This window comes from Rosa chinensis, chromosome 5 (assembly GCF_002994745.2).
Source record: "Rosa chinensis cultivar Old Blush chromosome 5, RchiOBHm-V2, whole genome shotgun sequence".
NCBI classification, from domain to species: domain Eukaryota; kingdom Viridiplantae; phylum Streptophyta; class Magnoliopsida; order Rosales; family Rosaceae; genus Rosa; species Rosa chinensis.
In genome coordinates this window covers 29647574-29663398 of record NC_037092.1, presented here as the reverse complement: position 1 = coordinate 29663398, position 15825 = coordinate 29647574, and the positions used below count along the sequence as shown (strand labels likewise).

The window sequence follows — 15825 nt, the reverse complement described above, 5'->3', positions numbered from 1 at the left end:
AAAACCACAACACACTTTCATTAAGCACCAAAAATTAATGCCATTACATGGTAAAAATTGCTAGGGCTTCAAGCCCTAGACCCAAATAAGAAACTACTCAGAGCAACTCCAACAGTTTCCCTATAATTTCTGTATAATAGGGAGGTAAAAGTCAAAGCTTTAGCATATTTTTCTTCTCCAACTCCTACAGATTCTCTATTTTACAGCAATCTCTAAAATCTCCATATTCTTCCTTAAATTTTAGAGATTGCTGTAAATATAGGGAATTTAGTTTTCTCTTTCCTCACTTTCTCTAAAATAGGGATATTTATAGGGAATCTGTTGGAGCAAAAGAGGCTCATTTTTCCCTAGAGTAGAGAAAAATAAAAATATGGGGAAACTGTTTGAGTCACTCTGACAATCCACCAACATACCCACAATGAAATTCATCAATTACAAGAAATTAAAATAAGGAGAGTTAAGCAAAGAGAGAGAGACCAACACTAAAAAGTGAGCATGACAAGATTGGAATTATAGCCTCTCTTGGACCTAAACCCGAATTCTTGGCGAAATGATGGAATTTGATTGAGCTATAGTGAAGAATTGATGAGAGGTGAGGGAGAGATGGTGGCCTTGGTGGTAAGGGGAAGAAAGGATGAGGGGCTGCCGTGTTTTTGGTCTAGAGGAATGAGAAGTGAGAATGAATACATGGGTAGGTTAGCTGGTATTCTAGAGAGAAGGAACTGAATGAATTATATGGTCTTGTGGTGAAAGAGAGAGGTAAGAAGAAAAATGGGTGCAACGCTGTGTGGTTGAGAGCAATGACTAAAATATTGAGTATCAAGGAAATATCGATGGTCTGGAAAATGAAAATTTCGATATCTATAAATTTCAAAGAATTGACGGAAATTGGGAGAAAATCATTGAAATTTTAAGTGAAACTTTGTGAACTACTTATTTGATCAATTATCTATTATATTGGAAAAAAAAAAACAAATGGTGAAGCTTCTTCATTTCATAGTGAATTATAGTAATTTAGAGTAAATGTTTGATGTCGCCCGTATAATATTTGGTACTTTTAGAATAATAATTCTAATAAGAAATTTTATAAAGTTGTAAAACTATTCAATCACTAAATACAAATGAATTGATATTACTACAATGTGGCAAAAGTATTTAGAAATGTTAAAGTCAAAAAACTAAAAATCTATAATTGCTAGAAATTATATCTTAGAAGTTAGAGGTTTAAATTAATTGTCCAAAGGAATTAGTAATCTATTCCATCAAAAAACGTACTAATATAAAAAAAGTACACAAGAACTAAAATCAACCCCAGTCGAGTTGGTTGGTGTGTTTTTTGACTTGATATCAGAAGGGACAGGTTCGCCTTTGTCAAGTTTTTCCTTTATTTAATTTTTATTTGAGGAATATTTGCGAATATTCCCTAAAATTTCATAAATATCACACATTTCCGAAAATATCGGGATATATCTCGAAACTCTAAAAATATTGCACGAAATAATGTTGGTCGGCATCCAAAATATCAGAGTCTCAAAAAAATGAAAATTTCGCCGATATTTCGGCGAAATTATCGATTTTTCAGTCATTGGTTGAGAGAGAGAATAGGAAGATATGATGCCACGCGGCAGTACAATACTGGAATAGTGGCAAGAAAGGAAAAAGAAATGGCATTCACAATTATGCTCATTGACTAAAATTTTGAATATCGAGGAAATATTGAAGGTCCGAAAAATGAAAATTTCAATGGCTGTCGAGGAAATATTGATATTGGTAAATATTCGAGAAAAATGATGGAAATTTAGAGAAAATCATGAAATTTTGAAATGAAACTTTAAGAGATGTTTATTTCATCATTTATCTACCATATTTCAAATTAAAATGTTAAACCAACATTACAACATAATGACATATAATACTTTAAGGTGAATACTAATATATTGAGTCACTAACAGTTCTTGAAATATGATTTAATAATTCTTATTATTATAGATAATTATTGTCTGAATAAAGTCTCTATAATAGAGGAGTTTACTAAAAGTAGTAAAGTCATCAATATTAAGTGTTAACATATCTAGTTTTATATTAAAAATGTAGGGGCAAAAAATGAAGTTGCAAAGGTGAATTGTGTCATGAGTTTAATGAAAATAATTTTCTATTCTATTTATAGATATAAATTTTTTAAAAGATTGAAATTAAGAAAGGTAGATACAACAACACTGCGAGTCCTTCACATATCAACCCATAGCACTACGAGTCGTTCACGTATCAACCCATAGCCACCGGATGTTTCAGTAATGCTGGATTTACTGGCGGTATTGGTTGGTTTAAAGAAAGCGCCTGAGAGAGCTAGTAAATCAAGCTTGAACTCCCAGTCTATTTACTTATGCACCCACTCCTCTTCTCTTCACTATTATGGGAATGTCAGCATAAGCACTTGAAGCTCAGGTTGAATCTTTTGGCTCAAACCCTCAGACAATAGTTGTTAATGTCACGCCCTGAATTTTGAATAAAAAAATTCAAATCCGAAACGCGATAACTTAACAAGCACAAGAAAAACACAAAGAAAATTTTTCATTTAAATTAAGCAACAAAACAAACTGAGCTCACAATGTCAATACCGACTCGTTCTTTAGAGTCAAATATTACATTACAGATAGTTTACAAATCAAACTGAATGACAATTCAATAAGTAAACACCCCCACCACAACTCACTACCTAGCGGAAGACTTAAAACTAAGAGCACCCTTCCACGTTCACACCATCGAACGTACACCTCAGCTTTGATAATGATCACTCGATAATCAAACCTGCACAAAAACCCCTACACCATAGAATAGTGCACCGGGAATGAACAAAACAAACCCGGTAAGCTTTTCAGCCCGTATGAGTAAACTCAATTAAAGTGACTCACGTCACTCATACTTATAATTTCTCAGCTCGTGAGATAATTAAAGCAACAATATTTAATTCCACAAAATACATGCTTTCACCATCTTAGCTTAACAAAAACAATATGCAATTATCACAACAAAACGTCAAGTTCAAATTAATCAATAACATGCTCAACAATTTCAACCCAACTAAAAACTCACATGCTCTGTCTCTCAATTCATTTTACGTCCCCACAATCTATTAGATCACTATTCCTTTGCCTCAACGGCACAACCAGGAAATGATACACATTTCCCTCAACATAACGCGGTTGCCAAAATCATGCCACCCCAACTGATTTATCAATCACTACAGATCACAACCCACAACTGTACCCACAATAAGAATTTAGCAAAATCAATAATCCCTGCATAGAAACTTAGTTCAGGAGATCACATGAAAACAAACAAAAAAAATCATATAAATCCTTGCATAGAGTTTAGTTCAGGAATTTACATTAAAACAAACAATACAAAAAGCAGTAATCCATGCATATAACTTAGTTCAGGAGATTACAATAAAGCAAACAATACAAAAGGCAGTAATCCCTGCATATAACTTAGTTCAGGAGATTACATTAAAACAAACAATTCAAAATACAGTAATCCCTGCATATAACTTAGTTCAGGAGATTACATTAAAACAAACAATTCAAAAGACAGTAATCCCTGCATATAACTTAGTTCAGGAGATTACTTAAAATTCAACAATTAGAAGGAAAAGGAAAATCAATGAAGAAGTCCAACATCTCACACTAAAGTAAATGATCACCCATCAACTCCAAACTAAAGTCGATAGTCGATGTTCACCCATCGACTTTGACTAAAGTAGATGATCACCCATCAACTCCAAATAAACACCAGATCCGAAGATCAGAAAACGGTCACCCACAGTGACTCCAGATCCGAAGATCAGCAAACGGTCACCCACAGTGACTCCAGATCCGAAGATCGGCAAACATTTACAAAGAATCCCACATGACTCAAAATGTTACCCCAACTCAATTACTCTTTCAACACGACAAATCAACAAGCCCTTGATATAACGAATTTTCCACAAAGAGTAAACGCACAAAACCACATTCTGAATAATTCACAGTTCATACGCACATCACAATGTCACGCCATCCATACATATATATTTCATGTATATATATATATATATATATATATATATATATATATACACGTAGTCATTCACACAGGAATGACCACTAATACCAACTATAGTTTTATAAATTAACTACTCGAAAATCATTTTATATCAAAACATTGTTTTAACTTACCCATGAACCGTTGTCGATCAAGTTCATATATTTTAAAACAAATAATTTATTTTGATAAATACGATTTTTCATGCTAACAATTAAATATACTAAATAAAAACATAACTACTTTATCAACCGAAACACCGTGAGATTTACTCATCTCGAAATCCTGCTGCATCTTCACACAAACCAAGACAAGCACAAAATCATCCAAACTCCGTTCACACAATTCCGTCAATCACCTAATCACATCAAGGTCACACTCAATACAACACAAAGCACACAATTCATAAAACACAATTATACGACGATCCAATTGTCGGATCCTCATCCGAGACCATCCAACGTCTTCGGAACACTTCTACGATCAATAAATCAAAACTACGAGTCGATCGAACGGCCGAATCCTCACGGATCGAAAACCGAAAAAAATCGAAAACCCTAAAACCCTAACATGCTCATACGATCTCCAAAAATTACAAACTATATATCGAAATGCTCGTATCGACGAGTAGATCGAAATCAGGAACAGAAACTGTCCCTCAGGTGGCCGGAAACCGCCGGAAAACACCACTACAGTGGCGGCACCGCCACCAACCCAAAGTTGGAATTTGGCAAAACTTCCAACACCAAAGTTCTTAATCTCACCTCCAATTGAAACTTTCATAACTAGCACAAAGTCAGAATCAAAGCCATTTGGCCAGAATTTACCTCGTAAGTTTTGAAAACCGATGAACCCTAGATTCCCAATCTTTAAAATTCGATCATCACAGATCAAATCGCTGCAAGCCTTCTTGGTTGTAGCTTCGACTTCCTCTGGGCTAGAAAAGCCCCCAAAGAACTCGAGCTATAGTGGCCGGAGCTGGGAGAACCAAGGCCGGCGATTTGAGGAGATTTGCAGCTCCACCGTGTAACTTCTCGGCCTTGTAGCGTCGTCTACGGTGGTTCCCACGACGAATCACCACCACAGACGTGTAGAGGGGACTGAGGAGAGCAGGATTCCCTTTGGAATTGAAGCAAAAGGTGGCCGGACGAGGAAGAAATCGGCCAGCGAAGGTGAGAAGGCGAAACTGAGCTCGGAACCGAAGAGAGAGAAAAGTTTCCCTTTTTGGAAACTTCAGATTTTCTGATTAATTTTCGGAAAAATCCCATATATACCAAAATGGAAACTTTTTACGACGGCCATAACTTCTTCATACGAACTCCGGTTTCCGCGTTCCACATGTCCACGAACTCGTATCGACGCGCTCTACAGCTTTCATGAAGGAAGTTCTCACAGAATCTAAACGTATAAAAAGTCAAACTTCGTAACCCCCTAAAAAGTGCACTTCGAATAATTATTCACCCGAAAATAATTCCACTCCACCCTCGAACCACGAAATCGTACAAACGAACATTTTATTAATCCCAGGAAACATTTTAGAATTAATAACAAATTTTCGAGGTCTTACAGTTAAACCTAGTCCAGATGTCTCCAATATTTTTGGGGATAAAGGCCATTGCTATAATTTCCAGTTATACTTTGATTTATTGTTCAACAACGAAAGTTGTACTTTTGTTTTTAAGTATATACCAAACAAAAAAGCTACTGCTCTGTAATTGAGTTATGATATGTGATATCATTGCTTCTAATAGGAACAGTCACCGAAGGGATATGGAAACATGGAAACAAGTCCAAAACAGACTAAGTAAATAGCCTCGATCTTTTTGAATATTGAACCTTCATTACATTCATATGTTCTCCAGTTATACTGTTTTTTTTTTTTTAAATAAAAAATCAAGTGTTAATTAAAAATAAGAGTTTTTATCATCACTAGGGTCAAAACTTTCTTGCACTAGACAAAATGATACCCAATTTTCAAAAGTGATCAAAATGATATATTAAATTTTTAAAAACAAATCAACTTAATACCCAACTTTCATAAGTGGTCAAATTGATACCCTAAAGTTTTAAAAACAAATTAACTTGATACCTCAGTTTATTTTTTATAACTTTTTGTTAAAATTGATCACGTGCGGTGCGGTGTTTTGTAGGATTATAATAATATTTTACACAAAAACTGTTTTTTGTTCAAGGAAATCCTAATTTGTGTTTAGTCCAAACTCTAGGTTACTTGACCTAGTGGTAATAGGATTTAATTAGAAGGATCTAGAATCCTAATCAATGTAGAATTACTTTCCTTGTATGATTGAGATTCTATGTGTTTCTGGTGGCTTTCTCCGGGTACCTCACACAGAATGCTATACCGTCTGGGGCACCGATCGGCTCCTAGATCCTCCTAGATCCTGTATCAAGGACACAACGTTAGAGGGATAAACCGTACCGGACGGTTTATACCTCTCTGATGCCTGAGTGAGAAACTAATAGCTGTGTGGAATAAATTCTGGATAAAGGAGTTCTTACCTCCTCAAGGTGGTTGTGCTATAATCTTTATATTCAAGCGTGGGAAGGGAGTCTCCCCTATCCTCGATGTGGGACACAGGCTCTTCTGATGCCATATCAGTCTTGTATTTGTAAAATAGATGGGCTGTGCTGGCCTTGCCCCGGGCCCTGTGTGCCCGGGGTGGCATCTTATGTGAAGCCCGCCATGGTGGGGTGTGGACCCGGCCATGGCGTAGTACCTGGGAGTACCGATGGGGCTCAGGGGCTAGTGCTAAATCTGGTTGAGACTCCCTAGTATGTACAAGTCCCCCAAGTTCTCGTTCAAGATGTTTCTTGGGTGGGGACTTATTATTTTTTAGTCTCAAGGTTTGGCACTAGTGTGCCTATAGGTAGTCCCCCAAGTTCCCTCAGAAGAGAAATCTTGAGCGGGCGACGCTGTAGGTAAGCCACTTTCTTGGGATAATGAAGTTGTCCCTGGGACTGGATGGGATGGAGAATTTGAGCCTCCGGTACCCTATGGGGTAAAGAGAGAGCTTGGCTCCGATACCCGATGGGGTAGAAAATTTGAGCCTCCGGTACCCAATGGGGTGGAGAGAGAGCTTGGCTCCAATACCCGATGGGGTAGAAAATTTGAGCCTCTGGTACCCGATGGGGTGGAGAGAGAGCTTGGCTCCGATACCCGATGGGGTAGAAAATTTGAACCTCCGGTACCGAATGGGGTAGAGATAGGGCTTGGCTCCGATACCCAATGGGGTAGAAAATTTAAGCCTCCGGTACCTAGTGGGGTGGAGAGAGGGCTTGGCTCCGATACCCGATGGGGTAGAAAATTTGAACCTCCGGTACCCAATGGGGTAGAGAGAGGGCTTGGCTCCGATACCCGATGGGGTAGATAATTTGAGCCTCTGGTACCCGATGGGGTAGGCGTTGCATGTAGGCCACGTGGGGCAGACTGGGTTGTGCAATAAATGCCCGTCTCTTCTCCTTCCGAGGCTTTGAGAAATGGGAGAATGCGTGGGACACGTGTAGCGATCCTACGGTTGAGGGCGTTTCGGTTTCGACGGTCCTGATGCATTGGAGATTGAATTTAAGAGGGAAACTGACTGTTTTCCCTCACTTTTCGCAAAAAAGAAGCTCCAGAGATTTGGAAGGTTTGCAGTAAAGAGAAAGGGAGAATCAAGAGAGAATTGTGAGTGCCTGTGGAGTGAGATCGATCGTCTGCCGAAGAAAAGGTTAGATCTCTCTCTCTGCCTGTGGATTTTACCTGTTTATTTGCTAGGTCTGCCTCTGTTACTGCCAAGGCAGTTTTCTGTTTGTGTTTGTGTTTGTGTTGCTCTTGTTTGCTTAGATACAGAAACGAACAATGCTAGTGTCGTTGTCCTTTCGTTTTAGATTTTTGGGTTTGTTTCATTTTGTGGGTTTTGGGTTTTGGGTTGAATTTCTGGGTTTTCCTTTGAATTTCTGGGTTTTGGGATGAATTTCTGGGTTTTCCTTTGAATTTCTGGGTTTTGGGATGAATTTCTGGGTTTTGGATAGGCTAACCCTTGTGCTTCTGGTTCCAAATATAGCAAGATTTGAGGTCCCCGGTACCGTAGTTAGGATGGAATCAGAAGCCAGGGGTGGGGATACGGGATCGTCGTACCAGTCTTCCGCCAGGCAAGCTGAAGTGGATATCGACCGGTACTTAGGCCGGGTAGACCAATTAGCGGAGAACACGGGGTCCTTGACTGGGGTGTTCTCGGAGAGTAGTGAGGAGTCCGACGAGGGTGAGAGCAAGGGTGGATCCGCGGAGGCCCCGGTAGTCACAGTGGCCATTCCCGAGGGCATTCCGAAGCCGAGGTACACACTTGCGGACGGGACCGTATGCGACGAACCTGGGAGAAGCATGACAATGAAGGAGATAATCGATATGCGACTGAAGTGGGGGATACCGGACGCAGTGGAGCTTAGACCTCTTAGGGATGGGGAATTGGCCGCGAATCCTGCCCCGGGGTGGGTGGCGCTGCACGAGAATCAGCTCCACCAAGGGTTATCGCTACCCCTGCCCCGGTGCCTACAGTATCTGCTGCGGATGCTGAACCTGTCACCGGGGCAGCTGACCCCGAATGCCGTTCGCCAAATGTACAGTATGATGGCCATGTGGGACTTGTGCCAGCAAGGGTGGCCTTCCATAAATGAGTTCTGCGCGGTGCACCGGGTACTGTACTCTAGGAAGAAGTCTTGTGCGGGTACGGTGACCTTTGCCGCTAGGGATTACGAGTCGCTAGTTACTGATATGCCTACCTCGATGAGCAAAAGGTGGAGGAACAAAGTGTTCCTAGCTGGTGGGCGGTGGCAGATAAAAAATAAGAAGTGGCAGCTGACCGGTACCTTCCAAGCTATCGGGGACCAGTCCTATACACTATCCGAAGTAGAAAGGAAGAGGATAGCCCGGGTATATGCCGTGTGGTCAGAGAAAGAGAGGAGCTCTTATAGGTTCATCCGGCACTCTATACTTTATAGGCTAGGGTTAGGGTGGCTCCCCGGTAAGGGACTTATTACATTATACATGTAGTTTTTTTTTTGTGTATATTTTTTTGTGTCACTCGTCCTTTTTACTTTCGACTAATCTTTGAACTGATTGCAGTGAAAGCCCCGAAGAGGAAACCTCGGAAAGGCAAGGAGGAGGACAGGATGGATGATGCCCAACTGATGGACATGCTGATGGGCCAGGGAGAAGATGCTCTGCACATCGAGGTCGACCTAGGGTCGAAAGGCACGAGTCGGTCTATTGAAGAGACCCTTTTGGAGATCACCGATGAGGGATACGGTGAGCCTGACCCCGACGCCCCTGTGACCCACGCTGTGCAGCCCTTCATGGCCGATGTCATTACGATAGATGACACCGGAATTGGAAAAGTACCGGCCTCAGTGCCTATTTCCTCTCGTTCCACTGGGAGTGATGAGGCGTTACTCCCCAGTGAGAAGAAGAGATCCCACAGGCACCGACATCGAACCGATAAGGAGGTGACGTACACTGGCCGGGATGTCCAGGGTACTGGTGCGAAGAGGCAGAAGAAAGATCACCCGGGATCAGGGCCGTCTCCCTCTCTTGGCCTGTTATCTCCCGCCGTCCCGGTAATCCCCAAGAAGCCCATTAAGCAGCTGCTGAATGAATACGGGGTTGCCGATGAAAAGTTTGTGCGGTCCATGCTTGGGGATCTGAAGGATATTGACCTCGATCGGGTTCGAGCCAAAGATAATACTCCCCAGGAGAATCGCCGTCTCGCCCGGGAATCAATGATGCGGGTATGTCTCGTTTTATTTTCTCTCTACCTTTTTTGTTATACGTTTTAATCGGTGTATCTGTAGGCACTCTTCAATGTGTACGCCATCGACGCCAGCGAGGAAGATACTCACCTAAAGGAGGAGGTTAGCAATCTCTCCGGGCAGGTGAAGTATCTTCATGGCGAGAAGGCTAAGCTGGAGAAGGAGCGGGACTCATTGAGGGCTGAGATGGCCGCCTCTAAGCAGCGGATTGCGGAGCTTGAGGGTGAGGTTGCTGAGGCGCGGGAGGAGGTAAAGAACGCCCGGGACTCCGAGAAAAAGGCTGCAGAGTCTGCCGTCTCATGGAAGGAGAAGGCAGACCATCTGGAGGATCGCCTTCCCGCGGAGAGGCACGAGGCCGTGGAGGAGTACAAGTCCTCGGATGAGCTTATCTCCATGCTGGCTGCTGCCCAAGATAAGGCTGTCATCATGAAGTTTAAGGAGTGGGTGGCGGCCGGGTACTTAGATGAAGCCAAATTCAGACGGGGTCTCTTGGAGAAAAGGAAGAAGGATCGGGAGGCGGCGGCCAAGTCCGGTGCCGGTGGGTCTCAGAGTACCGATGGCGATAGGTTGTAAAAATTGTTACTATATATATATATATATATTTTTTTTTTTTTGAACTATTGTCTAATTTTGTCTGGTAGTCCAGGCTTTTTGTGAATGGGAACATCCTCGATTTGAATAGGAATTAGAAAGGAATTAAAATTTCTAGGATTTTCGTACCTTTGAGCATTTGTTTGCATCACTTATTACCGGAATAAAGTAACTGACAATAGCTATGTCCGGGAATGTCCGGGGTAGGTAAAAAAAATGCTAGAAATGGTCTGAATAATTCATTTTTCCATTGAAATACTACACGGTAGTTAAATACAGAATGAGTACCCGATGGGCAGCTTGCCATAGCTGTATGTCCAAAAAGCAAAAGCTAGGACAAGATGCTCCCGGAGCTACTTGTAATAGTACCGCAGGCGCTGGGTATTCCATGGATGCCTGGAAATGACCCCGTTCATATCCCGGATAAAAAAGGTTGCGGGACCTACTTCTTCACTGATCTCGTAAGGCTCTGTCCAGGATGGATCCAGTCCCCGGGGCTCTGGGTAGACTTGCTTCATGACCCAGTCCCCCAATTTTAATGTCCGGGACTGTACCTTGGTATCGTAGTAACGAGCTATCCTCCGCTTGTTTGCCAAGTTATGCATATGTGCCACTTCTCTTCGTTCCTCGAGTAAATCAGTATCGAGGTGTAGGCCATCTGAGTTGGTACCCGCATCGAAGTATTCGATCCGGGGACTCTGGATTTGTGTTTCAATAGGGAGTACTGCTTCTGATCCAAAAGCCATGCAGAAAGGGGTCTCGCCCGTGGCCTCCGTTGCCGTGGTTCTGATAGCCCACAACACTTCCGGGAGTTTAGCGGCCCAAAGACCCTTGGCTTCGTCAAGCTTTTTTTTCAGTATTTTCTTGATTATCTTGTTGACAGCTTCGACCTGACCGTTTGTCTGGGGGTGAGCCGGGGAAGCATAGAGGATCTTAGTGCCGAGGTTCTGTGTGTAAGCCCTCAACTCATCATTGTCGAACTGGGTACCATTGTCCGTGACTATGGTATCCGGGACTCCAAACCTACAGTAGATGTTCTTCCATAGGAAGTTCTTGACTTTTTCCGTGGTGATGGCGACGAGAGGTTCTGCCTCTACCCACTTTGTTTGGTAGTCCACGGCAACAATGGCGTATTTGAACTGTCCCACTGCTGTGGGAAGTTTACCAATCAAGTCCAAACCCCACTGACAGAACGGCCATGGTGCAAGGAGGATGGAAAGGGCGATGGGCGGTGCTCGTGGGATATTTGTGTACATTTGGCATTTGTGGCAAGAACTGGATATAGTTTGAGCCAGGGCCGACATGGTTGGCCAGAAATATCCTGCCCTTAGGGTCTTGTGTGCAAGAGATCGAGCTCCGGCATGGTTACCACATACACCAGCGTGAATGTCCGTCATTATTTTGTGACCTTCCTCCGGTGTCACACACTTCAGGTTGGGAAAGCAATGTCCTCTTCTGTAGAGTTTGCCATTCATGATCGTGTATCGAGCTGACCTTAGCTGCAGTCTTCTGGCCTCGACCTTATCATTCGGTGCTAGGCCATCAACCATGTATTTCAAAATTGGGTCCATCCATGAAGCTGTGTGATCCACCGAAAATATTTCTGACACCGTTTTGGAAGTGCTAGGTCCCGCGAGTATTTCGACTTTAGTGGTCCCGTAGGTAGGGTTTGGAGAAGTTGATGCAAGCTTAGCAAGGGCGTCTGCCTTGTCGTTTTCTGCCCTTGGTATTTGGGTAAAAACGTAGGAGGTGAACCTCTGAACTAAAGCCCGGGCCAAGGCCTGGTAGGAGGACATGTGGGGCTCCTTTGCCTTGAAGTTACCGCTGACCTGGTTTACGACCAACTGGGAATCACTGAAGATATGGAGGTGTTGGACCCCTAGTTCCCGGGCGATCTGCAGTCCGACTATGAGTGCCTCGTATTCTGCGGTATTATTGGATGCTTTGAAGGCAAATTTGAGGGCGTACTCGTAGACTTGCTCGTCCGGGCTAATTAGTAGGATGCCGGCTCTGCTAGTTTTCTTGTTGGATGATCCGTCCACGTATAATCGCCAAGTGCTTGGCGGAGGTGGATCCGAGGCTAGCGGTTCAGGTGGTTCCTTGTTTGGGTCATGGGAAGGGATTGATTCAGAAATAAAATCGGCCGCTGCCTGGCCTTTGATAGCTGTCCGGGGCTGGTACTTGATATCGAATTCCCCAAGCTCGATGGCCCATTTAATTAACCTGCCCGATGTCTCTGGTTTCTGCAAAACCTGCCTCAATGGGTGATTAGTGAAAACGGTGATAGAATGTGCTTGGAAGTAATGTCTGAGCTTCCGGGCTGATACCAGGAGAGCCAGTGCTACCCTTTCAATGTCCGGGTACTTGGACTCTGCACCAGTGTAACCTTTCCCCTCGTAGTACACTGGGTACTCGCAATCGGAGTCCTTCCTAATCAGGACTGAGCTCACAGCAGTTGCCGATGCTGCCAGATATACATAGAGCATTTCTCCGGGAACAGGTTTGTAAAGTAGAGGTACCTGTGACAAGTACGACTTCAAGCCAAGGAAAGCAGCCTCGTGCTCCGCTGTCCAGGCTATCACCTCGACGTGTTGGGTTTTTAGCAGTTTGAAGAAAGGAGTACACTTGTCCGTCAGCCTGGAGATGAATCTTGACAGGGCGGCCACCTTGCCTATAAGAGATTGGGCATCGTTCCGGTAGGTTAGGGATACCATGTCTATTATAGCCTGCACTTTCTCTGGATTGGCCTCAATTCCCCTGTGGCTAATGATGTACCCGAGAAACTTTCCTGCCTCGACCCCGAAGATGCACTTCTGTGGGTTAAGCCGCATCCCGTTGCGCAATATGATGGTGAAGACGATTGACAAGTTGGCTACATGATCCTCCGGAGTTAAACTTTTTACCAGCATGTCGTCCACTTATACCTCCATGATAGTACCTGTACATACATGTGCATTTGCAAGCATAATTAGCTATAACGAGCCACGCTCATTGTACCGCCAGGGGTACCAACGCCCACCATATGAGTGACTGGCGTAAAGACAGCTAGCCGGGTTACCGCCTGAGCCCCGGATCAACCCCAAAGCACCGCCGACGCGCCACCACGCGCCGTGTCAAGTTAGCATCAGAAGCTACTGAAACTGGGAACTGAAGCACATCAGTCCCACATCGAAAACAAGGAGAAGATCATCCTCTTCCTCACCTATAAAAGGTCCTCTCCTCTCTCCTCATTAATTACGCATTTGCTACTCATTATTGTTATGCTGCCTATATGCATTGACTGACTTAGGCATCGGAGAGTTGAAGACCGCCCAATGCGGTCTCCCTCTAACGCCCTGTCTTGTGTTTGGCAGCTAGCAGTAATCCTCAGATCGGCAGAGTAGCGGTCCGCCTGCCGGACCAGCGTTAGACCAAGGTTTGGCTACCGCCAGACTTTTGAGCATTAACATTGGCGCCGTCTGTGGGAAACCTTGAACAAAAAGTCATCCCATCACAATTACCATGACTAACGGTAGCGGGGGAAATGTCGAGGAGCAGGTAGACTAGTCCGCCGTTCCCCAACCCGCCCACCCAGCGGTAAGCATCAACCGCGCACTATTCAGCACCCCGGTCAACCCCGGCGGTGAAACAAATCCAAGCAGCAGCCGCCCTCCAGGTCAGGACCTCACCGCCTTGTATGAGCTGGCGCTGGCGGACCTCCACAAAGCAAACAGAGAGCGCGAGCAGGAACGCAAGGAAAAGACTGAGGCCCAAGAGCAGGTGGCCACGCTGATGACACGTTTCGACGAGCTAAAGCGGGCGCTGGACGCAAACGCCAACCCAGCACGAAGTGAGCAGTCACACAGCACCAGACACAGCCGGCCTACCGCTGGTATAGGACCCATTGTGCAAATGCAGGTACCGCTAAACCCACCTGAGCTGGCAGGAATGGGACCACCCCCTGTCCCCCAACTGTTGGAGCAGGAGGCGGAGTCGTCGCTGCGCACCCACCGCTTGAAGACTAGAGCAAGGACTGAGGGCAATCTACCCATTCCAGGGCGAGGGTCAGTTCCGCGGAGCGCCCGAGCAGGCCCCGCTGGCAACGCAACCGCCCAAATTTTGGAGAGGATGCAGCAGTTAGAACAGAGGCTAATCCTGGCGGAGGCAGGCACCCCGGCGCCAGCCCCAAACCCACTCTTCGCGTCCAGGCCAGGACCATTCACCGCTACAATTTTGCAAGCCGTCAGACCAGCGTTTGCAAAGACCCCAAAAATGTCACAGTATAGCGGTAAGACCGATCCCTTCGTCCACATAGACACGTTCAAGAAGGTCACCAACAACAAGGGATTTGATGACGCCACCCTGTGCCACTTGTTCAGCGAAACGCTGGATAGTGAGGCAATGAGTTGGTTTTTCGAGTGTCCGCCAGGGTCCATCGGCTCATTCCAGGCGTTATCTCATGCTTTCCTCTCTCGATTCATCTTGTTGTCCGCCAGTCATCACAACACGAGCCAGTTGTTTGGCGTCCGGCAGGGAGAGGACGAATCATTGAAGGCATTCGTCACAAGATGGCGGGTGGCGGCATCTCAGTGCTGCGATCTCGACAAAACAATGGCTTCGGCGGCTTTCAAGCAGGGACTCCTCAAGGGACCATTCCTCTATCACCTCAACTACAATCATCCAAATGCGGCGTATGATCACCTTATGAGTGAGGCGGTCATTCATGCCCAGGCAGAGTTTATCACATATGGAGAAACCCCACCGCCACCAGCAACACCAACAAAATCATCTCAACCCTCCTCCAGCCATCAGGAGACCGCCAGCAAAGCCCCCACTGCACCGCCAGCTGACAAGAAGAGGGAGTGGCAACATGGCAGTTATCAAAGCAAGAGGCAGAAAGACAACCACTACAAGGGCAACCGCCCATCCCATGGGGACAATCGCAGCAAGCAGACGGAGTCCTCTCAGCGGTATGCAGTATTCACGGTCCTCACAGCCTCGTACGAGGAAATTTACAATCAGTGCAAGGATCAGATACCACCGCCACCCTCACCGAAATTCCCCAAAAAGGGCAAGCCAAGAAACACCGGCATGTGGTGCAAATACCACGAGGACAGCGGTCACAATACCAACAGTTGCAACGCTCTCAAAACGGCCATTGAGACCCTGTACCGTGACGGCAAGATGGATCAGTTCAAGGTGCGCCAACCGCCACCTGTGATCGCCAACATTGAGCCACTGGGCCGCATCAACACCATCGATGGCGGGGCTCTAATCACCAACATGTCTCACAGGGCAAGAAAGCGTTACGCACGCGCCAATCACCCAAAGGAAGTCTGTAACATCCACTACGAGAGATCCGCCAAA

The 15825-nt window shown here is 44.8% G+C and overlaps 1 protein-coding gene across 1 annotated transcript; it reads right to left on the bottom strand.

Annotated features, from left to right (window-relative positions):
* Window positions 1-10832: 10832 nt before the first annotated feature.
* On the bottom strand, window positions 10833-13388 carry LOC112203598. The gene is made up of 2 exons (XM_024344539.1): window positions 11394-13388; window positions 10833-11177 (listed from the first exon to the last, which is right to left on the bottom strand). Exons 1-2 carry the CDS (start codon window positions 13386-13388, stop codon window positions 10833-10835), a joined length of 2340 nt encoding a protein of 779 aa, XP_024200307.1.
* Between the last annotated feature and the right edge of the window lie 2437 nt (window positions 13389-15825).